Source organism: Haliaeetus leucocephalus, unplaced genomic scaffold, assembly GCF_000737465.1.
Source record: "Haliaeetus leucocephalus isolate CR32 unplaced genomic scaffold, Haliaeetus_leucocephalus-4.0 Scaffold151, whole genome shotgun sequence".
NCBI classification, from domain to species: Eukaryota; Metazoa; Chordata; class Aves; order Accipitriformes; family Accipitridae; genus Haliaeetus; species Haliaeetus leucocephalus.
Window position 1 is genome coordinate 3,428,614 of NW_010972587.1, and position 26,240 is coordinate 3,454,853.

Here is a 26,240-nt window from a genome sequence, read left to right on the forward strand (position 1 = left end):
CTGAGGTAAGCGGGAGCGGTGGGCGTCTATCTGCCGGCGGCTCTCGTCACCCGGCGACGGGTCTCCCCCTAATCGGGTTTCCATCAGTCTCCGCGGGGGCGTATAAAAGGAGCCGCCGCGGGGCGAGGCGGGCAGAGCGCGGCGCTGCCCCCCCCCCCCCCCCCTTCCCGCCCGGCCCCATGCAGCCCGCCATGATGATGTTCTCCAGTAAGTACTGGGCGCGGAGGGGCTTCTCGCTGGACTCGGCCCTGCCGGAGGAGCGGCCCGCCGGCGGCGGCCTCACCGTAAGTGGCGGGGCCGGGGGGTGGGGGCGCCGCCGGGGGGGGGCGGGGGGCCCGGTGTGAGGGAGCCGTCCCCCTTCCTCTTCGCTTTAAGGTCAGGCGAGGAGTTTTTCAGCAGGGGCCGGCGGAGCGAATTTGGCCGACCGATCGGCCCTCGTTCGAAAGGCAGTCTCGTTCAAAAACCTCTGAATGAAAGTTGCCTTAGAAATCCAAGCCTTGCTGCAGGAGCGAACCGTGCGGCTGCTGGAATAAGACAACAGCACTGGGGTCCGGTTCAGGTGGTTTTAAGTGCTTGAATTTTGAAAGGCTTTGGTTACTCCTGCGGGCCGTACGCGTCAGCCGAATCCGTTCTTTTTGAGGCAGTCGCAAGCCTCCGAGCACGATAACGTAAAACTTTTTTTTTGGCAGCACACAAACCGCGTGCACTCAGGCTGCCTTGGTGCCTATGGCACTTCCATGGCTGAGCAGCAGGCTTTGAGGTTTCCCAGCTTCTAGCAGGGGTGCGAGAATCATGTAATTTCCCTCTTGAAAACCCTCTCGGGAGGTAGAAGCAGTTCTCTGTAGGATGATGGTATGGGTGCAACAGGTGCTTGGGTGATTTCAAGCACGGGATAAAGTTCTGTACGCTTACAGGTAAACATATTTGAATAGGAATCTACTTTAATAAGAGTAAAGAATGTTAATAGGTGCTAATAATGTAATCTGCTCTCAATACGTGAAATGTTTAGGATTATGAAGACTTTGCCTCCTGTAAAATTTTGCAACGCGTGAAGATTCAGATCACTTGAGTAGAATGAAGAGAATGCACCAGTTTGTACCAGTTGTGAACTGGCCTGTTGTCTTTATAGAAAAATGTGAAGTATTCCTATTCATACATGCTTTGTTTCTGTTGGAAATATTGAATTAAATATGATAAATTTGCTTTACTGTCCTTATATTTGAGCTCCTTTCTTTTCTGAGTTCTGCTATAGATGACTTTTATTCCTGAGTACTTGCGCTTGCTCCAGATAATTCATTTTCATTAGGAAAATTGACCTACTCATTATTTAATTATGAAGTGTACTAATGAGCACGGCTGATAAGATTTGAGTTCTTGCAATATCACAGCCTCTTCTGCTGGGCTTCTAACAAATAGGTATTCTAGTTTTCATATGCTTCAGAGGGTCTTTCAGTCATTGCTTCGGGTAATGCTTGCTTGAGAGTATTAGGCAACCTGTGACAGTCTTGGAAGGTGCCAAGTGCTCTCGTTTCCCAGAGGAATCAATGGTATTTAGATTTTCAGACACTCAGTTGACTATGGGATCCTCGGTACATAGCTTCTAGAAAGCAGGACCCAGTGAGAAATCACAGATGCTATAAAAATGGCACCTTTGTCACTTCACGTGGAGGTTGTGTGTTTGATGTATGTAAAAAGGATTCAGCCAAATCCCAAATATTATTAAAGTTAAAACAAAAGCGACCTTCCCCTGAACTATCCCTGAGCAAACCTCCTACTGAGCAGAATCAAATAAGCTCAATTACTAAAAAGTGAGCATGTTTGAAACTCATCATATGTCATTCTACAAACATAATTGCTTTTCCAGATTGTTTCTGTGTAGTCTAATGATTAGAAAAGACCACAGGGACTTTTTAGCATGTCCAGTAACTAGTTTAAATGTGGCTGTGCCATTTAAAGAGTGGCTTTTGGTAAGATTATGCATTTTAACTAGCCTTCTTTTTAATTCAGTGCATTTGTACCTGTACCTTGTACCTTAAAAAAAAAAATCTCAGAAGATCCAGTGGGAGCTGACTTGAGAGCTGTGGGCTCTGTATTCAGTAGAGGGAGATATTTTAGAGCGGGCTAGGATTGAGCAAAAAAGTAAACCAAATTGACACGAACCATGTGGATGCATTAAGATGGATGTGATACAAATGCCTTGTCACTGTCAGCGATATCCATTTTTAAGAAAATCATTTTATATCACCCGGTTTGAAAAGGAGTCGGGCTGAAGCTTACTAATTTTTTGCTGGCTCATGAAGCACTTGATAAAATCTTGTAAAATCTTCTAGAAGCACAGGGAGACCCTTTGCTAAAGTCCGTTGTTGCAGGTCCACAGACATTATGCAAGTGGGATAACCTACCTGTAAGGAAAAAAGAAGAGATTTAACTTGGCTTTCATCAAGTGTTATGAAACCTGTTTAAAAACTTCATTTTTGCGTTATTTTCTGTAAGCTGCTTTACAGTTTACTAAAGGACAATTTAATCCATGTGGAATAGTTGTATATGATTCTTAATTTCTATCTTCACATTTTTTCAGTGACTGTGTTATGGATGATAAAAAAGCAGTTAGCATCTCACTGGAGATTTAATTGCTCCAGGAGTCACAACCTGGGTATTGGAAAATGCAGGCTGTTTTTTGAAAATCATGGTCGATCTTATAAAAATTGTCTATAAAGGCTGTACTGTTGGCATCTCAACAAGATTTAAGCTGATATAATTACATTTTTTTTTAAAATGCTGGCTGAAATTTGGCTTAAAGCAGTCTTTGACCCCTAAATTGTGAGAAGAATGTAGGAATGGCCAAGTATGGTGTCATTTCCTGTATTTTTTTTTTAGTTCCTAAGCCAGCTCATCTTCTATGGGAGGTGCAGTTTTTCACAATGAGAACAATCAGCCATTAGAATAATCTCCCCAGGGAAGTGGTGGATTCTCCAACATCGGACACTTTTAAGATTCGGCTGGATGGGGTGTTAGGCCATCTTGTCTAGACTGTGCTTTTGCCAAGAAAGGTTGGACCAGGTGATTCTTGAGGTCCCTTCCAACCTGGTATTCTGTGATTCTGTGATGCAGTCTATGCTTGTATTTATGTCCTTGTTTGATAATCAACAGATGTTTTGTTTTCTCAGGAAAAATGACATTACATGGCAACATTAATTGTACTACAACAGAGAACATAAAGTTTGTGTTTTAAATTTAATGGTTAATACAAAAATACAGACCAGTGTAAATCATTGTAAATTGACTGGTACAGGTTAGAATAGCATCACTGCAGTTTTGCAGTAATTTGGACTGTCTCCATTTGCATCATATTTATTAGTAATGATAGCATTGCCCTAATTATATAGTCATATTTATATCTTAAACATTCATATGCTTTTCCTTAAGCTCTTTTTTACGGACTGGCCTCTTACACAATCATTTCTAGCAGCTGCCTTTGATCTGTGATTCTGGTTTCAAGTCAGTGCATTACCTTTTAAAATAAGTCTGGATGACTTCCAGCTATTTTCTAACAAAAATTTTTCTTTGCGTAAAAAGACTTAATTTTGGGAAATGCTTGTTTGCCTCAGAGATGATGTTGTTCTTTATCCATTTGTAGCTAAACAGATCCAGTTCTGGGAAAAATGAGGAAAAGAAAGGGAATAAGGGAAATGGGAAAGGTGAATCTGTTTCTGAAGGTGGAAAGACAGCCGTGGTGTTTTCCTTGAAGAATGAAGTTGGTGGATTAGTGAAAGCTCTCCGACTCTTCCAGGTAAAGCTTACAAATCATTACACTGACTGGACTGAGGAAGGCTACTGAGGTCAGGTTGTTTGTTGGTATAAATCTAACGGACCGTGGCAGAAGGAATAGAGTGCGGTTATACTCTGCAGAATTGAATAAAAGTAACTTAAAATTTTATGGACCATTCAACAAAGCATTTTGGGCTCATGAAGGGTTTTGTGGACTAAAGTTTAACAGTGATGCTGATGTTCACACCATGCGCTTTAGATGTCCGTCGTGTGATTCTGAACACTGTAAATTAGATTTGAAGGTGTCTGTGCAGGCCACAATGAAAGGAGGCACTTTCAGAGAGCTGTTCAGAATCTAAATTACATACAGTCAGGTGGTGGTGGCAGCCTTGCTGCACGACAATGTTTGGTCATGAAGTTAAACGCATCTTTAGGTGCATGCAGGATCAGGGCTTCTATGTGTCTAACTAGAACGTAAATTGTGACGTGTTGGTCCCCATGTAGATCCTCATGCAGTCAGTGTTTTTCGGTCAGACTGCTGGTGCTGCATGTAGTCTGCTTGCCTTATTAATAAATTGAAGAGGGCTTGAAGGCATGTCTGAGGATAGTTAAAGGAAAGCAGTACGATAAAAGTCTTGGGTTGTTCAGTCTGTGCTGTGCAGCGAAGAGAAAGTTAGGAGCTGGCTTGGAGCCCACCATCAGAGGGGTGTAAGTGTGGGAGCACTGAGCAATACCAGTGCTAACTCATGGGAGCTGGCTCTGGGAGCAGGTTCCCGAGGCTGGTGTAGATACTTAGATTCCCCAGCCAAGGTAAAGGGGTGAGTTAGACCCACGGGAGGGAGGCTGCCAGGAAGCGGAGTGTTTGACAGAAAGAGGGGAAGCCTAAGAGATTTAATAGGAGCTGCAGAAGGCGTCATGTTTTCAATGCAGCTTCTCTCCAAGGGGTAAGTGTCTCTAACTGCAGCTCTGGCTTAAATGCTTGAATGGGTTCATACTTGAAATCTTGGACTTCAGCAACTCCCCCTTCTTGGGAATAGGCATGTAACTCACTCTTAAAACATGGCTGGAAGATGTTGCAGAGATATCATCCCCATTCACGTAGTCATTAACGATTTGAGTACTGTGAGGGGAGCACAGGGTTTGTTCTCTACTCAACCAAGGGTAGATCAGGGTGAATTTGTTACGTGAATGTTTAGCTAAGGAGATACACCGTATACATACCTTATGGAGCATGCCAGTGAAAGAATTTATATCCATCCAGAGGTGTAAAAGCAGGGCCTGCTGGTTGGCTGTACCAGAGGGTACCTCCATCTGAAATGGACATTTATGTAAAATACAGCAGGCAAGTGGAAGTACAAACATGGAGTTCTCCCCATTTGGAAGTCAGAAGATGCTTTATAGGCTTCACTGAGCAAGTGAAAGGATAGTTGTGAAAAGTAACAGATAGTTTCTGTCTGGCAAAAAAAGGGAAAAAATCGGAGTCAACAGAAGTATTGGTTCAAAGCAGTCATCTAGTCCAACCTCCTGTTTTGAAACAAGGCTATCACAACACTAGATCAGGTCAGCCATAACACGTTACGGTTTTCTGTTGTTGTATGACACCCTTGGCAGACCAGTAGTTGTGGTGGGAGAGATAACCCCTAAGAAAGTTTTCATGCTAGAAGTGTTCACACACTCATGTTTGTTGCATCGTTTAGTTTTGATGGGGACATTGTAATAGAGAATAGCTTAAATTAGGTTATAATTTTATTACTGTTAACACTTTGGGTTATTGATAATTACTGCAAGAAACATAGGTGAGGACTGATGTACAGCTATCCTCACAAAAATATTTTCTTCCTCACATGTTCATAAGAGATACTGAAGTAGCACATGTTTAATAGCATCTATTTAAAGAAGCACACTCAAATCTAGTTGTATTAACATCATTACTATGCACATTGCCTAATAAAATTGCATTAGAATTTAGTATTTATAGCAAAGGTAAATATAAAATTGCATTAGATTTTTTTTAATCTTTTTAAAAATTTTGATGTTATACTGTCCTCTGTAAGAGATTGTCTTGGTAGATAAAGTTAAATAATTGGTTTAATTTCTTCAGTAAATATAATAGTTTTATTTTTACTTTCAGTATACAGATTTTTTTGTCTTCAGTATTTAAGTGTCACTAACTAATTGTGTAAATACAAAGTGAGTACTTTCAATGAAAGCACCTTTTAATAACTGGGAAAAACTTTCCTGAGGAATATGCCATCAATATTGCCCTTCTAGCTGGTATGTTTGTATTTCATCCATTATTTCATCTTTCCACAGGAGAAACATGTGAGTATGGTTCATATTGAATCACGAAAATCGAAGAGAAGGAACTCAGAAGTGGAAATTTTTGTGGACTGCGACTGCAGTAAGAAAGAATTTAATGAACTAATCCAGTTGCTCAAGTTTCAAACTAATATCGTATCTCTCAATCCGCCAGAAAACATCTGGACTGATGAAGAAGGCAAGGCTGCTTTTGTATCACTTGATTTAGACACTGACAAATGTTTTGCACAGGTATCTCCACAGTCTTACACTCCAGTACATTCAACTCATATTCTGTCTTCTACAGATCTCGACTGTGTCCCTTGGTTCCCCAGGAAGATATCTGAATTAGACAAATGCTCACAGAGAGTTTTGATGTATGGATCTGAGCTGGATGCAGATCACCCTGTAAGTGTAACATAAAATTGTCTTGCAGATAATTTGTTCGGGTTATTTGCCAGTCAAATAAAAAGCCTCTTGGCTGCTGATTGAGTGCTTTTTTTGAGCATATGGTTTTCAGAAGGTGGGGATTTAGTTCTCTTCAGTAGTTTTGGTGAATTGATTTTCCTTTTCTGTAGTAGGACACCCAAAAAAGAGGTCCTCCAGAAAACTTATTCAGTGTTTAACAACTATGTCCCCTTTTGTGCTGCTTTCATTTATTTATTTTTTAAAGTAACTAGTTGATAGAAAGGTTTCAAACTCTGAAGAGTTTAGATCAATATGACCTTCGGTTCTGCCAAAAGTAGGTCTTAGGTAAGAATTGATATTAACCTAAGCGTCAGAGAAGGAAGAATTATGAAGGAAGACTTCCTTGGGCACTCAGGAGGTAATTACAAAATAAAACAGAGCAACATGTTACTGTTTCTGCATGAATGCAGCAGATGGGAAGGTGTCTCATGTTGTTTCCTGACTTTGGTGACAGGAGACAAGCCTGCGATTCATACAAGCTGTATCTGCTGTGGTGCCAAATGCACAGTGCAAAAGGCAGAAAAATAGATTTGTTATTGTTTTATTTCTTTTGGCTGATGTCCATAAATGCTTAACCCCTCAGTCTTTAGATGGTAGATGATTGCAAGCATTTGTGTTACAACATTTTCACTTATTATAAATCCAAGTTTCTACCTTTAGACCACTTGGCTGAAAGACAGTGGTGGTAGCTAGTTGTATTCATTCCTAAAATAGGCTGGATTACACTGGTATTGTAGGAAACTTCCAGGTGAAAGGAAGTAGGTAATGAACCAAGATATCTGACTATAAGACTGTCAGCCTTATGGAATCAGATTAAACTCTAGCTGTAGGTTGCAGTCTCCTTTAGTTTTTTTGTCACACACATTTTTGTTGGCATTGTCCAAGATGGTGAAAAACGGCCCCGAAGAGTTTGTAAGTGACTGCAGAAAGATCAGTTTGTTGTAGGGAGCTTCCTAGTGATGCATCTGTGTACTGTGGTACTACAGTGCCTGTGCAGACTCCTTCCTGGTGGCTGCCTTGGCTGAGGAGAGGCAGGTCCTCCTGGTGGCCCTGGCTTTGGGGCTCTCTCTCAGTGCAGAAATGGCACTTGGACTGCTGCCTTCTGTCCCATCTGCTCCACAGCTGCTCCATTGGCCGTGCCGTGGTGGGAGCTCGGGCGCAGACCCTCACGCCTGTGCACTTGAGCAAACGAACCTCACTGCTGTGTCCCGTGGCAGCCCCACTTCCCTGTCTCCAGTGTCACCTGCCTGTGTGTCAGCCGCGATAATCATCATCGCCTCGCTTGGTTCCCAGCCATCCCTGTGAGCCCTTCCCGCAGCTGGGGAGCGTGTTCCTGGATCCTGGTTTCTGCCATGCACTTCTTGATGACAAACTAGGATTTACCTTACGTCTTCTTGGGATGGAAAAGCCTGTTGATTACCTTCAACCATTAACAGTAATTTGGTTCAAACAGAGGCTGTAGTGGCAGCTCATTCTAGCCTTGAGTCGATGACTGTGACGGGCCATTTGATACTGTTTTATGTTCTGAGCTGGTGCCTTCATTAAATACTTGAGTGCTCTGCTGAAAATCTGCCTTCAGTTTTACAGACAATGAAAAAAGACATTTGCATTATATGAATATATATTTTACACTTGGGGCAACTCTTATAAACATAATTTACACACCATTTGTTAGCCTATGCAGCATGCTAAGTATTGGAGATGGGGGGAAAAAACTGTAAAATCTGTGACTGGCCTTTCACAGGCCACTTCTGGTGCCTGCCCTGTTCCTTAGTGGTGGTGTGTAGGTGTCAAGAGGACCAAGAGAATTACCCTATTACAGAACCAGTATAGCACCATTTCAGCAGCATAGCCCTAACCTACTCCATGTTGGCTAATGGTTTGAGTCTCAGTTTCACTACATGTGACAGGCTTTTAAATCCCCTGTGCTGTCTTCCGTTACTTTTCAGCTCTTAACTGTCTGCAGCTGAGCAACTCAACGCTTATGTCAAAAGGTATTAAGCAGACAAGGAGGCTCCCCCAGATTACAGCAACTTTTTGCCAGTCAAAAAGCTCTTCTGTGTAGGAGTGGAGGCTTGAGGGTTTTCTGCAGTCCTCTGACATGGTCCCTTACTCTGCCCTAGCAGCACAGCTTTGGTTATGGGGCAGTAAAATGCCTTCTGAGTTTTCTGGAAGCTCATACAAATATTTCAAATCAAATGACATTATCTTTTCATTCCCTTCGGTGATTTGTGTTTTGTGTATGTGAGCAGTAAGGAAAAAATGCATTTTACTTTTCAGCTCTTACTAGAGGAAACTTAAATGCACTTTCTGGGCTCCTAACTGGGGAACTTAGATGACTTTTTACCCTTTTTCATCTTCAAGAGGTTGACAGTTCTGCCTTCAAAATAGATAACTCTTTATGTAGTCCAAAACCTGAAGTGTCTACATCTTTTATAGGTATAGAAGAGATCTTGGTTTAGTTTTGAATAGCTCAGAGGGCTGTAACTGACTGGTGTGTATGTGTTATACAGCTCTTTTGCGCTTAATACGGAAAAGGTATGAGCCTACTGTAGCCCACGAGGTAGAGCCCTTCCTCTGTAACTCAAGTTGGAGCAATATGCATATTTGCTATTGGAGGCTGATCGCTCAGTCCCTAATGTGTTGGTTAAGATGGCAACTGCTGAAGTAGCATCTTCAAAATGAGTTGCGTATGAGCTCTGGGTGCTTGATTCTTCTAGCAAAGAAAAATGTGTTAAGGATAGGTAAATTATTCTGCTTTGTGCCTGCCTGTAGATCTCCATTCAGATTAAGGAAGACCCGAGTGAGACAAAATTACAAGGAAAAAGTTTCCCTTTTTCAACATCTTGGATGAATGACTGTACCTATGACTGAACTTGTCTTGAAAAAACTCCTGTGGGACTTTGGTGGGGGAAAATGTGAAGAAATCCTTATCTTCTCTTGCAGTCCAGTAGATAGTGTTAATCAAAATACAATATAATTAGGTACTAAATAAACACTTTAATGATATGTTTTATAATTATAATTCTTACAGCTAATTTTCTGTTCTTATTGTAAATTACTCTCTTCTTCCTTGCATAAGGGATTTAAAGACAATGTCTATCGACAGAGAAGAAAGTACTTTGTGGATGTTGCCATGAGCTATAAATAGTAAGTACTGGCATAATTCTTCCCCATGCTGCTGACTAGTTAGAATTCATGCTCTACTTAACTCTGTAGGATGAAATTTAACAGTAGACAAAGTCATCCTTTAAACTTTGACTAGTTTAGTGTAGGCTATAAATGACAAACCTGATGCTTGAAATCCCGTTACATTTTCGGTACAGATACGGGCAAGTAAAGCATTTGAAAGGTAAGCACTATCTCTTCAGCATTTTATTCATAGCTGCTTGAACTTAAGAAACTCTTTTACAAATGCTTGCATGTGTTAATGACAAACTGATGCACTGCACATATCTAGCATCCCTACGTAGTTGGACAAGCTCACTAAAACCCCAAATTACTATTTTCTTCTCATGCGCTTACTATACTGGACGCTGCAAAATGCCATTTATCAATTTTGCAACACAGCTCTAAATTTCTCAGAACTCAGTCAGTGGATTTCTCTGTAGTTAGTGGAGCTGGTGCCTGTGCACAAATGCACTGTATATGTTTTCTTATTTTGATTTTTTTTTTTTTCCCCCATGTCAAGTCAGTATTTTCAATTTGCTACCGTTCCTGGAAGTCAGGAAACTTTCTGTGCTACCTACAAATACCTACTGTGTTGCAATTTTCTTGTCACAGAAGCATTCAATTAATTCTAATTGTACTCTAGGTTTTATTTGCAACAGGCCAAAGCCCTCATTCTCAAGGGAAAGAACATCCTAATTTCATGTTCTTTTCCATTTTACCACACTTCTTCAGGTTTTTCATTTTTCTCCTTTGAGATTTCTGTCAACATTGTTTAAAGAATATAAAACACAACAATTTTTTTCTCCCTTCGTAGAAGGCATGGCCTGTCAGGAAGCAATTCAGAAATGGATTTTTGAAGGTTTTTCAGTTCTGTTTTTTTGTTTTTAGTATAAGGCTAGTGTATGGGCGCTAGAAGGCTGGGGGGACAGGCGGATTAACTCTGCTTTGTGACCGTATAATCCTGATTATATTTCTCCCTTACCTTTGTCCCATTCCTGTCGTTAAGCTATTACCAATCTAGTAAGTGTGTAAGTGCTACTGTTGGTCTGCCCATGGTGGCATTTGTTTAGCTGGGTGCTTATGACATTCATCCAGCACAATGAGCTGCTGCCTGCTGGGGGCAGGGAGCTGGTTGGTAGAGAAGCTTCCTAGGCTGCCAAGGTAAGTCTTCAGTTTAGCCAGCTTTCAAATGTAAATTGAGACAGTTTTTTTGTTTGTTTGTTTACAGCTGATTGTTTTATTATCTTTTTTTTCAGTCTAATGCTTGTGGTAGAGTTAGTGCTTCTTGCCTAGCATTTATTGCAGTGTGGAATGTCAAGGAGGTACCTGCGGATGAGGGCAGACTGTACGTGCTCTTAGAGTTCTTTCAGTAAGTCTGATAGTTCTGCATTTACCCATGACAGTAGCAGCAGTGCCATGCATTTCACAGCTGCTAAGTTGCTGGAAATGCCTTCCTCCCTTCTCCCTTTTGGCTGCCTAAGTGCTGGAAAGATCACACAGCTGGATCACTAAGCAGTGGTTGGTCTTCTGCTACACAGGTTTGGTTTTTTTCACCCTGAAACCAGTGAGAAACATTTTTTCACAAAAATCATGTAGAGTAATCCTCCATATTCCCAGAAGAAACAGATAAGGGAAAGGAATATTTTCCTTATTTAGATTTTGAAGGCTCAAGAACCATTTCTGCAGGCAAATTACAAAAATCAAACAAGCCCAACCAGAGGTTATTTGGGGGCCAGGCTTCGTACTTCAGCGAAACTGCTCAGAAGTACTCCTTCATCCTACTGATCTTTTCAAATCTTTAAAAGATTTCAAACTCTTCCTATTATTATGAGCAGAGGGAAAACAAGATGCTTCAAATATTTTTAGCTGGGGACCACAAAATGGCCGGTCCTTAGGGCAGTTACCTGAGATGGGGCAAAGTCTCGTTCATACTCCTCAGGTCTCCTGCAGTGGTTATCTTAATCCCAGGGATGTGCCGTATCTACTGGGCTGTACAGTCTGTCTGTCTCTGGGTGTGCCTGTAGAGACAGCTCAGGGAGACATTTGCCCTCAGCATCCTGCAGCTCAGCCTAAGCCATGCTAAGGAAAGGCAAATCAGCTCAGGGAGGACTCTGTGCTGCTACAGCTAAGCTGTTTCTGCTACCCGTGCTGGGGAGCTCAGAATTTATATAGGTGTCTCGAAGCTACATTGCAGTCTCATCACACTCTCTTCTGTGGTCTAATGGCTATTTACTTATTTATACAAAAGGAACAGTTCTGTTGTCAGGACTGCTTCCCTTAGGGGTAAGTTCAGGACATTGCCTTGAACCTGTGAGTGTCTTCCAGGTAAGTGACCTTCCTAATCACTTACTGAGGCTTGATATGTTTCTACTTTTCATTTTCCAGTGTAAAAAAAAAAAAAACCAAACCAAAAAAACCCCCACACTTGTTTCCTTAAGAAAATAACAAAGAGGTTTGGCTGCAAAGAATTGGCTGCAAGGAACTGGCTCTGTAAAAAAAATTGTTGAGTTGAAAACCCTGGATCAGCATCTCCTTTATGAATTGCTGCTGTTCTATAGTAGTAGATGCTCTGCTTTGCTTGAACATAAAGAAGCCTCTGTAGTGGAGAGAGAAAAACACTAAGCAGTGATCTTGAAGGAGCAGATATTTGCTGGTGCTGGGTGTTAAAGGGAAAGACATGTTAATAGAGCACAGCAGTGAAGATCAGCTGTATGAAATAAATGGACCAAAAAAAAAATATTCCTCCCTTCTTCACTTAGCTTCTATCCTAAAGATAGTGAAAAATGTGTTAATCTTGCTAATTAGTCCTTTGAGACTGATTAGGGATTGAAAAAGTGTTGAGAAAATTAAATCTGGAGGAAAAATACAATGTTTAAGAGGGAATTCATAAGTTGATAGCTCATGACCATGGCAAAATGGAAAGACCCTATTTTAATAAGGGGAAATAAAAATTCAGGATGGGTTAGCTTCTAGAGTCAGCCACAAGAAAACTGGCAATGCAGGCTGGCCATTTCTGTGATTTATTGAAATGTTTGAGCGCAAGGTGGGTCTTGCTTGTTGAAATAAGAGGGTGAGGAAAATGAGATTTGCAGAGCTGAGTGAGAAAGGCATAGGTTCTCCCTCAACTCTGGCTGTCTTGATTGTCTCGATAAAGAAAGCAATATCATGATCAGCTGGAAATAAGATCAGCTCTCCTGGGCATAAATCCTATTAAGGAATTAAAGTTCAGTGAACCTTACTTCAGTACTAATGAATTAATTGAAACAATGACTAAGTTACAAACCTTTTAGTGAGCAGTGACCAAGCTTCAGATCCTTGATTGTGTTTATACCTCTCTAGTGACAGGCTGAATAGAAACCTGAGTTTTTCCACTGGTGCACACATTTCTTCTTCTTCGCTGGGCCAGTGCTGACCTGTACTGGCAGTATCCGTAGTAGTGGTCACGTCTAAGGAAAAGGGATGAGGCTACTGCATGGTGTTCTGGCAACCCCAGGTGGATGGAGTAGCAACCTGCTTGTATCTGTCACGTACAGTACAATTTAGAGTAGCTGTGTTATGCTTTCTGTGAACTGGCAGGCAGCTTAAGGCTGATAAAGTGTAAAGGTGAAGACAGATACTAGACCTGGAGGACTGACTCCCACCACAGAATGGGCACGGACCCAGTGCAGCTCCTTTTGATGAGAAATGCTTCACTAAATGTGTTGCAATTCTTGTCGTGTCTGTAAAAGAGCGGCTGAAGGGGAACTAGCGGATGTATTGGATATTCAGTGACTCCTTAGCAAGTATGTGTACCTCATACCTAGTAGCCTTTGACTGACAGATAACTGCCATGGATCAACATCCTTTGATATAGTGAAAGGCAAGGGGATTAAATGGTAAGTTTTCAATAAAGATGAGAGGACAACCAGAATGAATGTAGGGCAGATGATCCTCTCGTGCATGTAGGGACTGCATAGCAGCAACCGCATATGACATGAGGGCCCGTTCCTTGTTACCTCGTGTAGTGGAGACAGGATTACGAACCAGGCAACGACAGAGATGGGGAGCCAACCCCCCAGCAAAAGCCCAGCACTGCACTTCTGCTGCAGTGGGATTCCCCGAGCCTGATATGCCTGTTCAGGTGCTGTCTGCGATACTGGGGAAGCTGCAGCACTGGGCTGGGAGTGCCCACGTTGCCAGCCCTGTGGCAGGGGAGTGAGAGATGGGGACTGATGGGGTGGAGGAGGATCCTGTGGATCCCTTTGCCAGTCTGCACTTCATTACAGCACGGGAAAAGAGGATACCTGAGGAGAAGGCAGTCTGCACAGATTACGTACTATAGATGGTGAACATTAAATCCAGAGAAAGATTATAAAGTTTCTAGGGGGAATTAAGGACATGAGATGATGGCTCATGGCATGGGAAATTCCTTACAGTTAAATACCAGGCAGTGCAAATTGGAAGGAGCCCTTCACACTCTTCATGCTGCCAGTCAGTTTTAAATTAGCCGTAACCACACAAGGCAAATCCTGGATGTCAGAGACAGATAGCAGGTACCCTGGAAGGCTCCTGCTTGCAATTTCTGTACGTCTATGTAAGAGGAATGGTGCAGAAGAAAATAAAGGAGAGGTGTATTTAGAGGGTTAGTTTCACCTAGGCTAGGCTGGTGGCTCTGAGGTTAGCTTCCTCATGATGTAGTCCTGCATGAATTTGGGGTTCCAAACATACCTGCACATGTAAGCAACAGTCTAAACAATATATATCTATATTAATTAGATCCACACATTTCCAAACATCTACGTAATTGCCTAATCTTAACTTTGTAAAATGCTAAGTAATGATACTGTGTCAATATTATGTATTTTAAAGAATGCATAGAGCATTCAGTCTGCTGATGGTCTTACTGAATCTACAAGTTAGACTGAATCAGGATCTTCAGCTAACCACTTGCAAAGGCATCAGTGGCAATAAATGGAGAAGTACTGCTCTTGTATAGGAACATGGCATATAAGAAATCCATCTTTCTACTACGATATGTACAAAGATTAAGAAATAATCTCATTGCTTAATAAGAAGAAATACAGTTCTTATGAAATGAATGTAATATGTACGACATAACATCAAGAAGTAATTCTAAGAAAAAAGCATCTAGCTGTCATTTTAAAATAGTTTTAAATAGTTTTAATAGTCTCTATCTGCCTTTATTTAAATAATACTTTTCACAGAAATTTTGTCATCCACTGTCTGTCTAGAATCTGGTTGTATCCAAATGTATTTTGTATTATTGTGTTTTTTACAGTGGTCAACCCATTCCCAGAGTGGAGTACACAGCTGAAGAAATTAAAACATGGGGGGTGGTGTTTAGGGAACTCAGTAAACTCTATCCCACCCATGCTTGTCGTGAATATTTGAAAAACTTTCCTCTGTTGACCAAGTACTGTGGATACAGAGAGGATAATGTGCCTCAGTTGGAAGATGTTTCTATTTTTCTTAAAGGTAAGATTCATATTTGGTTTGCCGATAGATACAGTTTCATGAAAACACTCTTTTCTATTAGTATGAAATACAAAACACATTAAATGAAAAGACTCCCAGCATTGTCAGTGGACTTTGGTTTAGTCTTTGAAGTATCATTCTGTTTTTGACATTCTCCATGGAAGAGAGTTTGTTAAGACAGTCTTATGTATTTGCAAGTATGAAGTTGAGAGGAATTAAACAGCTGAACATGTATCACATGATGTTACCTTGCACAGGGTAAAAAGTCCTTCAGTACAGTGAAAAGAGCGAGCAGAGTTAGCTCTGCTGTTCTCATTGCCACAGGATGGGAGTTCTGATAACCGCAGTGGGCATCCCCCAAATATTCAGGCAGGTAAAAGAGGGAATAAAATGGCAAGATAAACTGAATTTAAAGAGGAGAGCAGGTTTGGCACATTGTTGTACAGTACAGTCTGATGAATATGAGGGTTTCCTGAGTGCTCAAGACCTCACGACACTAGTCATTATATTCGTATGTTGAAAAAAATCACCTATGGGGACCCCATAGGTGATCTGCTACTTCTTTTTCATGTTTTAAGGGATCTGTATATTACATATTTAAGTTTGAAAATACCATTCTTTTTCATCTGTAATGGAAATGTATCCCATATGGAAGAAGTGGCAGACATGAACCTGCTGTTTTTAAGTCTAGAAGAAAAACCACCAAAGAGTTCATTTAAGATTTTCATTTCTCCTTAAGGGTCCCTTCAGATACATATACTTGTTCTTAATCCTCTTTTTCAGGAGCTCTAGGAGCTCAGGGACTAAAATATTCTAAAGATGGGTGTTTGGGAAAAAAAGGTTAATGTGCTGTTAAGTGTTACAAGAAAAATCAGCAAAGCTTTTTATCCCAAATATGTATGGAAAATCTTTTAGCTAAGAGAAATGCAAAATTTTTAAAGAAGGGCTTACTTTCCTCAGTCCCTGCTTCATCCGTAACTCTTGTTTGTGAACACCTGCATTTACTAATTGACTCATCACTCTGAGTTTGGTTGTGTCCTTCTGGGTTTCTCATATATTGTATTGTGGTCTCAAAGGAATGATACCAAAATATACAGGTTCTTTCCCCCTAACTAGAAACTCAAAACCTCACACTTCTTTCAGAAATATGTTTTTAGACTAAACACAGCAATAGTAGTGTCTGTGGAAGAAAAACTTTAACATTCTCCTGTAAACACTTTGAAAGAGTAAAGAATGAATTTGGGAGAGAAATGTGCTTTTCAGAGTCACTAAGTCTGAAATTACTCCCCACTGGGACTAATTGACAAAGGAATGTTTTGTTAAATATTTAAATGAGGACCTCAGATGTGAAAGTCAGTATTTTACTGTCACAAACAGTATTTTATCTGTAAAAATAAGGATAGATTTGATTTAATCCTATTCTATTCTGTTAGTTTTTAATGTATTTTACAGAAGTTGTCTTCTGTTTTGGAAACTTTTTTCCCATTTGGTACCAGACATAAAAATCAGATACTCTGTGATTTGAGAATACCACTTATGGTACCTTACCATCTTTTCTAGACAAAGGTATTCAAACCAACTTTGAAATACCTCAAGCTGTTTTCATTAAACATATGCTAGCAATGCAAAATAGTTCTTGTACATAATAGGTGAAAATGATGTGTGGTGATCTTCAGCGAAGATTCTCCATGTCATGCTTCTGGTAGAATAATTAACAGAATATTACCTGTCCTCAGAAACTGATATAGTGAGATATATATATATATAATTTGGTCTTTTATTTTCTCCTTCACTTCAGAAAGGTCTGGCTTCACAGTGAGACCAGTTGCTGGATACCTGTCTCCACGAGATTTTTTAGCTGGCTTAGCGTATAGAGTTTTTCACTGTACTCAGTACATACGACATGGCTCAGATCCTCTCTACACACCAGAACCGTAAGTTGCTAAATTTGCCTTAGTGCTGAAAAGATAGGCTCACTGGATTCTTAAAAGACCCCATTAGATTTGCCAAGATTGAAAAGAGAAACCTTCCTACAAATGTAAAAATCTACTTACACCATTGATGACGAAACCCTTCACACTGGTGAGCCAGAATTTAATTCAAAGGCTTCTTATGGACTTTTTCCAAGGGTTTTAAATAACTAGGTTATTTATATGGTGGGTCAAAAAAATCTATCATCTGGATTATATTTCAATGGAAACTGGAATTTTTAACTAAACATTTTGAAAAAGTGTCTAAAATTTTATTTTCTGTTGGACAACTAAGGAAAGAAGTTGGAAAAAAAGCCCTGAATCCCTTGAAAAAAACTGCTTTTAGAATTATAATTTGGTCTTCTTGTGTTCCCGTTTATCTTCTTTGGGCCAGACTGCACAGTTGAACTTCATTTCTCTCCTGTAACACAGCGCAAGCAAGTCATGAGGCACTATTCTCTCACCCAGAGAGGATATTAGATAGGAAGCCTGTTATAGGGAACATGATAGAAATAAGAGACACTTTAATTATGACTTTCATGGGACAGCATTGCAGCTTTTCCAAAACAGAATATTGCGAGTTTGGATGAAATATTTTGGCATTTGGTTTCTTGATGAAAAGTGGGGAAAAAAAAGATTGAAGCGATTGTAGTTCTTGTCTTGTATTATATATGGTGTGCTCTGTGCAGTAATAACAGAACAATACGTGTCAGTTAGATAATATGGAGGTATTTTTACCAAAGGCATCTGCTGATCTTGTAACCACAGGACTCACGTTTTCACAGTGAATCAGTCATCAGGCCGTTAGCATGAAATTGTAGTTGTTGTTTAGTCAGCTTGGACTATTTGAGTGTCTTATTTTTGCCAAAATTTACACAAAGGGTTCATACATATATATTCAGCTCCAGTCCTGTAAACATTTGGACCCATGTCTAACTTTGATTTCATGAATAGACTGCCAAAACCATGGAGTAATATTTTTGGATATAAAAGGATTAATGGAACCACAAATTAAGCCGTATTTTAAAATGCTCTAACATTATTCTGGCAGGAGTCACCAGGTGGTGCTGTTATACACTTATCTACTTTTGTCTTCAGCATGTGAACTGGGCAAAGTACTTGCTGAAATGCTACAAGGCTAGTTTTGTGTGTGTGTTTCTTTTGGGAAAGAGGTGGTAATCCCTGAAGGAATTCACTCACTTCTGTAACCTCTGTAATTAGCACTTTAATCTCTTAAAGTTGTAGGCAAATTTCTATAACGTGAAATCCTGGGAGAAGAGCTTGGGTATATGATGCTGGATCTCTTCTGGTCTATCTGAAAATATCTGTAGATATTTCAAAAAAAGAAATTATACTTAGGAATTACCAGATTTTGCACCAATGATTTCCTCTCCTGTGGGAAGCCAGTGTCTCAGATTGCAGCACCCGCCAATGGTCAGCAAAAGAATGATGACATTTACAAACTTAATACAAACTAGAAGAACATTTTCATCTATTGATAGGGGATTTAGGCACATAACTCCAACACGAACAAAGGAAGGAACATCTTCCAGGAAACAATTAAGTGCATCTGTGCTTTTGCTGATGGTCTCTGGTTCATTGATTTGTGTATTTGAGAGCCTTGTAGTTTTCAGGATGGTGCTTACATTCAGAATTATGCAGAGTACTGTAGCTGATCCTTAGTAGTAACAGCAACTACTTTTTTTGTAACCTTTCTGGTCCTGGTGTCTGGAAAGTTACTGTGTAGTAATAATAGTTCCGTTAGAATAAAGATTTTTATTCCTTATTTGGGCTGGACTTAATCCAGGTTATGGTTTTAACGCCTCTAAATGTGACTAACAGAGGAATTAAGTTGTCATGTTCTAATGATGTTACTCTCTTCTTGCAGACCTGCTTGTTCACATAAATTAAATAATGTGTACTGACTATCAGGAACTCCACAGGAAAAATTTGAAAATCCTTTTTTAAATGTGTTTAATTTTTTTCATAAGATAGAGCATGTAGTAGTGTTATCAGAAATGTAGAGTGAAATCCTGGCTTTGTTTGAAATCAATGGCAAAACTAAATTGACTTGAGTGGGGACAGCTCTTCATCTTCTGCAGTAGCTGCAATGCCCTGAGATCTGCTGGTTGATATATGGGGCCATAATGAGGTTTGCTGCAGGTCCCTGTCTTGGTGAATGTTGCATTTCAATGATATAAACCTGGTAAAAAGACTCCCTTTGACTTCACTGGGCTTTCCGTCAGATTTAACACCCAGGCGATAGAGCTAGATACAACTTAGAGAGTTCATTTGGTTTGATCTGTATCACTACTGTATGCATTTTAAAACATTTCTTCCTGAGTTTCATTATGTTTCTACTACATTCACAGAGCTATATAGATTTCCTCTGCTCTGCTAACTAATTTACTCCAAGAAAAATCTTTTGCTGTGAAAAATGCATTACAAAAATCTTATTTTCTCTGAGCAATGTGTGTGAATAAATTAAAGGAACTTAATTATTTTCTGAATAAAACAAAACAAAAGAATCAAGTCTTGGTAGTTAAGCAAAGAATTATATTGTTTAGACTATCTATAAAGGGCCAGACTGGCAGGGAAATCTATGAGACTCCAATGACAATCCCAAATGCTGGTTCATGGTCCTGCCTGGAAGATTTTTTTGTTATGTTTTTTTTTTGGTTGTTGTTCATATGCTTTTTGTTTCAAGCTCCTCTCTTTATAACTGCATGTTCAAGATGCTACTTTGCATAGTTTTAATAGAAGAATCTACAAGCTGAAGGCATGAAAGAAGTATCTTCTCCCTCCTCATCTTCCTCCCCTTGCTAGGAGAGACAAGTTAATGGGGCTAGGCTTTGTCTGTTCTCATTTTGTCTGCAAGGGTGGAAGTGACACAAAGAGCCTGTGTCCCAGTGGAGAACTAGGAATAACATGTCTTTGCTTATTTGTTTCTGGGAGTTGTGGCTTCAGCACAGGAGAACAGAAATGTAGACACTCACTCAAGTACCAATACCAGTGATGCTGCTGTAGAAGCCTGCCTGGAGACAAGTGTGCTTACCTGAAGCCAGGAACTTTAAGCCAGTCCCACTATATCTTCTTTGCTCTTGTTATTTGAACTACTGATATGAAGCTAAGTATAACTGGACTGATGCAGTGCAGCATAGGTAAAGTGCTCAGCAATCAGTTTTGATCTCTCCAGTAAAGATGAGAATTAGAGTTAGAGCTCTGGAATTCCAGAGAATGGGCTTTGTGGCCCATTTCTGTGTTGGATGGTGATGGTTGAAGGAGTCTCCAGTGAATTGTTTGGTACTGGGAATTCTCTGAGTATATCTATCAGACTGCAAACTCCATTTCCCTGCTGTCCTTTGTATCATTAGCGAGCTAAATCTTGCAGGAGGTGACAGAAAAAATTCTTGTGACTGGAACTGAAATAATTGCAGAAGGGTCATTAACCTTTGATGACTATCCACTCAAGTGATGCAAACCATCTCCTGAACAAAGAGATGGATACCATGCAGAGCCAGCCCATTTTTCAAGTCTGAGCTCCAGTGAGGAAGGGAGTAATATCTAAGCTATGGGTCTTGTGGTAGGGAACTTTCTTCATCTTGCAAGACTCAGAGCATCACCAAAGGGGTGTGGAGATCATAAGAAAAGCCTTCTTAACAGCTGCTTTTGAAGAAATTGGGAATTTCCCAGGCTCTGAAAGGACATGCAATGATGTAGAAACAAGGGAGAAAAGATCTTAATTTTAGGGGAAAGGACAGGCTTTACCAGGCAGTGGAAAACAAATGCAAACAATTTTCCTTATGTAAGTATGATGTCTGATACTGTTCCTGGCCAGCTGTACATATCAAACATGTTTCACGAGTGTTGACTAAAAAGATTGGTGCACAGTAAACTTGAGCACTCAGCCTGTATTGCTACAACTGAATCTCTAGTCGGTGTCTAGGGACCATGTTTATTTTATGATGTCAGGCACAAGAGTATCTGTTTACCTCCCCTGCTTGTTTGGGAAATACGTATGTCTAGGAAGGAGGAGAAATGAGATTTGGTAATTCCTCTGTCCTGTTGAATAATTACTCATATATGAAATTGGCTCAAACTTGTCATGCACAACTTCAGAGTGGTGCTTGTCTCACCAAAAAACGTGAATATAACATGAGCCAATGTTGCTAAGCATCTCTCAGTGAGGCCATCTGGGCTGAGAAGAGAGACTGGCCTGTAACCCTCCAATACTGAAACTGTATTTGATAAGCTTTTGGTGAGGCAAACTAGGAATGCCAAAAATGCTAATCTTCGTTTGCATGCGTCCAGAAACTACTATCTACTGCTATCTACCTAGACACAGTTGGCACAGACTTCCTGGTGAAGAGTACCAAGTAAGACGACTTTAAATTATATAGAGGGTTGTTTTTCTGTTCATGATTTATCTGAAGTGTCAGGTTCTGTGTCTTTTCAAAGAAAAATAGTTTATAAAAGACAAATTGGATGATTTTGGATAGAAGGCAGAAAACTTGATGTTTTCTCCCTGCCTTTAAAACATTTGTTTACAGCTTAGGAAAAAAAAAAGAGAGAAATGTCTTTGAAGAGACAAAAGCAAAGGAAATGTCAGATGTGATTTTTAAAGTGAACTTTACTACCAAGTCCATTATTTTCTGTGAACAAATGCACCAAAACTTTCAGAATAGTTTAAGAGCTTTTGTAGATGATGCATGTGCACTTTTGTTAGGTTGGTTAGCAGTTTTTTGTACACTTACATCTGCACTTTGTCGTGACTAATAATGCACTTACAGGTGTGAACAGTGGTTTTCTGAAACAATTTGGGTTCTCTGCTTTTTCTGAAATCTGCTAGGTGAAAAGTGGACCATGTAACAGAAGTACCCAGTAATTGCAGTAGGAACTCAGGACTAGATGAGAAATTAAGCACACAGAAACCTCTGTGAATATTGCCCTGAATTTCTAGTGGCAGGTGACAAAATGTTTGGTTGTGGGGCTCTACCCAGGTGCAGAAAGGGGAATGGAGAAGAGGAAGAGGGAATGTGTTGGGTTTTGTACTTGATTCATGTGGAGAGAAATGCTGAAAACTGTACTTGTGAGACATCTGGCTTTCCTTTGGGCAGTTCGGTCTTCATGGTACTAAGCCTAGAAGACAGCGTGATCAGGCCCTCCCATGCAATCTGGAAATGACGGGGAAGTCACGGTGGGGTTAAATGACATATAACCCATTTAATAGAAGCAAACGTGTACGTTTCTACAGAACCATACACAGGGAAGAACTATTATGCTGTAAAAAACAGGTTTCATGATAAAAATGTAAAATGGCTTATGTTAAATTAATTATGGAATGATTACAGCATTAATTTCTATAATGACTCTCTTTTCATTTCCATTCCCTTAGGGATACGTGCCATGAACTCTTAGGACATGTGCCTCTACTTGCTGATCCCAAGTTTGCACAGTTTTCACAAGAGATAGGACTTGCTTCGCTGGGAGCATCTGATGAAGATGTTCAGAAATTAGCCACTGTGAGTCAAAATCTTTTTGTGGCATGCTCTCTCATCTGTCCTCCTCTTTGGTTGATGAAGTGACGTGCATTGTCTTATTAGAGCTGACTGCATTTTCAGGTTACAGATGACTATGATGTGACAATCACAGGGCTTTAGTTATTTTTCCATTGTTTTTAATAAGAGCAAAGCTGAACGTGCTAGTCTTCAGGTAGTCAGTTTTACTTTTTATGTGCAATAGCCACAACTTTTCAGGGCTAGCTGATATGGATTTTGTCTACTTTAAGGTCCTGAAAACAAGCAAGCAAGGTAATTTTGAAAAAAAATCAACTCACATTTTGGTGTGTGCTCTCAGCTCTACACTGTTAGCTCATCCAGAGGTGGCCACTTTGGGTCTTAGCACTGCTATTTCTGTACTCTCTGTTCTGTTTTGCAGCTTTTCACTGTATTGTAGTGTGTGATGGATTTTGGACAACATTGCATTGCTGCTGCTCCTGTTGGAGAGTATGTAGTTAATAAGTCAAGGCTATGCAGCAGTAGATCTAGACCAAGGTCAAGTGCCTCAGCCAGTGGGTGTGAGATTCTGTGTTGCATCAAATGAGGCACATGCCAGTAGATAGTGTGAACTGGAAGAGGTTGTGTGTTAAAGATGTTAGATGCTACTGACCACCCGACTGGAGCCTTCTTGGCCCTTGTGCGAGGGAGCCTCAGGTTGCACTGAAGGGCCCTGTGAAGTTGCCAGGATTCTCAGCTCCTGCCCACCTGTCAGCCCTGCTGTATTGCCGTTTCCAAATAACTCGTATGCAGCCCTTTCCATCATGACATAGGTTAGTGACCCTGGTGTATACCGCTTGCTCTGTTCAATTGTTTTAACTTATTGTATGCTTCCTTTTGTGGCTCCTGTTACAACTAATGCTGCAAATAATTTAATGAACTATATTGTATTAAAAACAACACCATATTTAAATATTCTATCTCATGAAAAATTCTGTGAGATCCAACAGAAGAATTGGTTACTTTAAAACTTACCCAGCATGCCACTGTTTTTCTACACAAGAAGCACAGTGAGGATTTAAAGGGTTGGAAATAACTTGGACACAGGGTTGAAGGTGGATTCAAACCAGGTTCAGTTAAACTGTAATGGTTTTGATGCACTGGTGTAGCAGTGGGTTAGAGTCCCATCTGCTGAAAAAGGAGTTTGTACCCATTTGTTTGATTTTAATCCTGTAGCCCTCCAGAAGAGGCCACTAAATTTATTTAATCAAACCGGTTTCACTCCTTAGTGAGACAGGCTTGATGTCTTGCTTGTGGCCAGTTCTTCTCACGTGCTTCAGGGTGTTCCTTGGTTTTCTGATGGATGCCTACTGAGAAGAACCTGTTGTTTGTGTGGAGGAATCATAAAAGTTGTGTTCTATTTGCACATTTGCTAGGAAGGGACTTAGTAGGAAGCAGACCTACCTTGTCATGACTGCAGCCTCAAGAGAAACTAACTGGCTGTCCCTGTAGGTACTTTGAGGAAAACAGTATGTCCAAACCTTTCACCCCAAAATAACCTTGGATGACATGGGCCTATTGCAGAGGACAATGTTGGGACTGATCTGTTTGGGGAGAGATATTAATATAAAGTGACCTCTGAATATTATATAAATGCTTTTACTCCTCCCCCTCACAAAAGCTCCCAGTTATGACTGACTGTGTCATCCGAACAATGAGCTGCTCCTGAATCACAAAGCCAAAAATAAAAGAAGACAGCTGAATCACTTTCCCTTATCACACTGAGAATTTGATATCTGAGTCAAAGTTGATTTTTCCTCCCATGCTGGAAATAGCTCTTTCAGGTGGAAGAGACATTTAGAGAGAGACTTAAGGTAACCCAGGTGGTGGTGGTTTTGGTTAGAAGCACAGTGAGGAGCTGTACTCCCCTGGGGCAGGTGCTTGACAAATGCAGAGATGTTACTTGCCCTAAAATTTGCAATGTAAACAGTCAACTTGAGAGCAAGTAGAGAGAACATCTCTCAGCAGTGAGGGTGAGGAGGCCAAGAAATCCATTCAGCTGGGCACCAAATGTCACCTGAGGTGCTATTAACTGACTTGTGCAACATTCGGTCCCATTTCCATCGTAGATAAAAACCAGAGACGCAGCGAGCTGAGAAATGCCAGCCAAGAGTCTTAACACAGAAAAGCAGTGCAGGTTCCAGTGAGGCAACTTCAAAGTAAATAGAGAAACAAATGAATGGAGAGAGAACATGCATATTAATGAGCTTGAAGCAATATGCCCAAAGCAAGCTTGCCATTAACATGGCCTGTTTCAAAAGATAGTGACATTAACAGCTGAGCCATTACAGGGAGGACAATGGCTTTAGGAAGAGAGAAAAACACCTCTTAGGAATTCAGATGAGAAAGGGAAGAATTATTACAGGTGATTTCATCATCTTTCGCTCCATTCTGCTTTCAAAAGCCACCACGTGTCAGCCTTGATAGATCTGCTCTTTGTGCCCCATGAGTCCTGAGCTGCAAAGGAAACGTGATGATGTTTTTTATCCCTGCACAGCTGACATGGTGGATGCAGAGCAAGCTGGAGCCTGGTCGCTGGGCAGACTAGAAGTGTTTGCTAAATTGCAATTAGTCACATCTGTGCAGCCCCACTGAGGGCAGGGATTAAACAGGAGAGCATTGCAGAGGCCCCGGTGCTGGCCAGCTGGAGGTGGAAGAACGGCTGCAGGGTAAGAGGGTTGAAAAGGAAGGTGTGAGCTCCCCTCATCCTCCTGTTGGAGTCTGGTAGTCAGATTGGGGCAGGGAGAAAGGAATCGCTTCTGCTCCTTTTTGAACTTAAGCATTCTTACCATGAGAAGTGGGATATTGAAAGAGCCAAGCAACTGTCTTTGCAGTGGTTTTTTGAGAGTTGCAGTTTCCTTTACAATGTTTTAAGAGAGTAGGAAAGAGAGAAGACACAAAAAACAAATGACTGAGGGATACATTACTGAAAACAAAATATTGGCACAATCCACTTTTTTGCTTGCAGTGTGGTATAATGTGGTTAATAGTTGAGGAAATAGAATGTTGGCCATGCGTGTCTGGGTGCTAATTATTGTCATCATCATCATCACTAATATCTTGTGCTACTCTGTGTGACTTTCTAAAAATGCTTTGAGTTGATTTTTCAAGCGTGCCTGGTCTTTCTACTTCCACATAGTACGAAAATGAACAAAGACTGTCTTTTCTGCTTACCTATCAAACCATAAGCTATATGGAGGACTTGACATGAGGTGTTTCAACTAATTTATGTAATATATAATTTACAACACATAACATAAGGTTTTGTCAGGAAAATTGTACAAAAAATATACCTTGGATTACATTCCAGTATTACCTTGTAATTTGTGGACTTGGGAGCCAGAAAGCAGCTGTCTCTGTAAAGCTGCAAGTTGATAAGCAGGATCCTGTCTCTTCTGCTAATGGCAGAAATGACTCCCAGCTCCTGCTGAGTTGTTTCAGCGCAGCTCAAGTTGCCCCTTTGTGATGCAGTATGCGTAGGACGTGTTTGTGTACATAAAATTCAGGGGGGGCACATTAAGTGGTGGTGGCTCAG

At 40.6% G+C, this 26,240-nt stretch overlaps 1 protein-coding gene across 1 annotated transcript in view; it reads left to right on the top strand.

Moving 5' to 3' along the window:
* The first annotated feature begins 138 nt into the window (after positions 1-138).
* TPH2 (tryptophan hydroxylase 2) overlaps positions 139-26,240 on the top strand; it is a 51,404-nt gene continuing 25,302 nt past the window's right edge. Inside the window, exons 1-8 of the mRNA XM_010561789.1 lie at positions 139-284; positions 3,638-3,790; positions 6,082-6,265; positions 6,374-6,474; positions 9,617-9,684; positions 14,984-15,180; positions 16,979-17,114; positions 22,546-22,672. Of these exons, the coding sequence (XP_010560091.1) occupies positions 180-284; positions 3,638-3,790; positions 6,082-6,265; positions 6,374-6,474; positions 9,617-9,684; positions 14,984-15,180; positions 16,979-17,114; positions 22,546-22,672 (1,071 nt within the window). The 5' untranslated portion in view covers positions 139-179. The remainder of the gene's footprint in view (positions 285-3,637; positions 3,791-6,081; positions 6,266-6,373; positions 6,475-9,616; positions 9,685-14,983; positions 15,181-16,978; positions 17,115-22,545; positions 22,673-26,240) is intronic.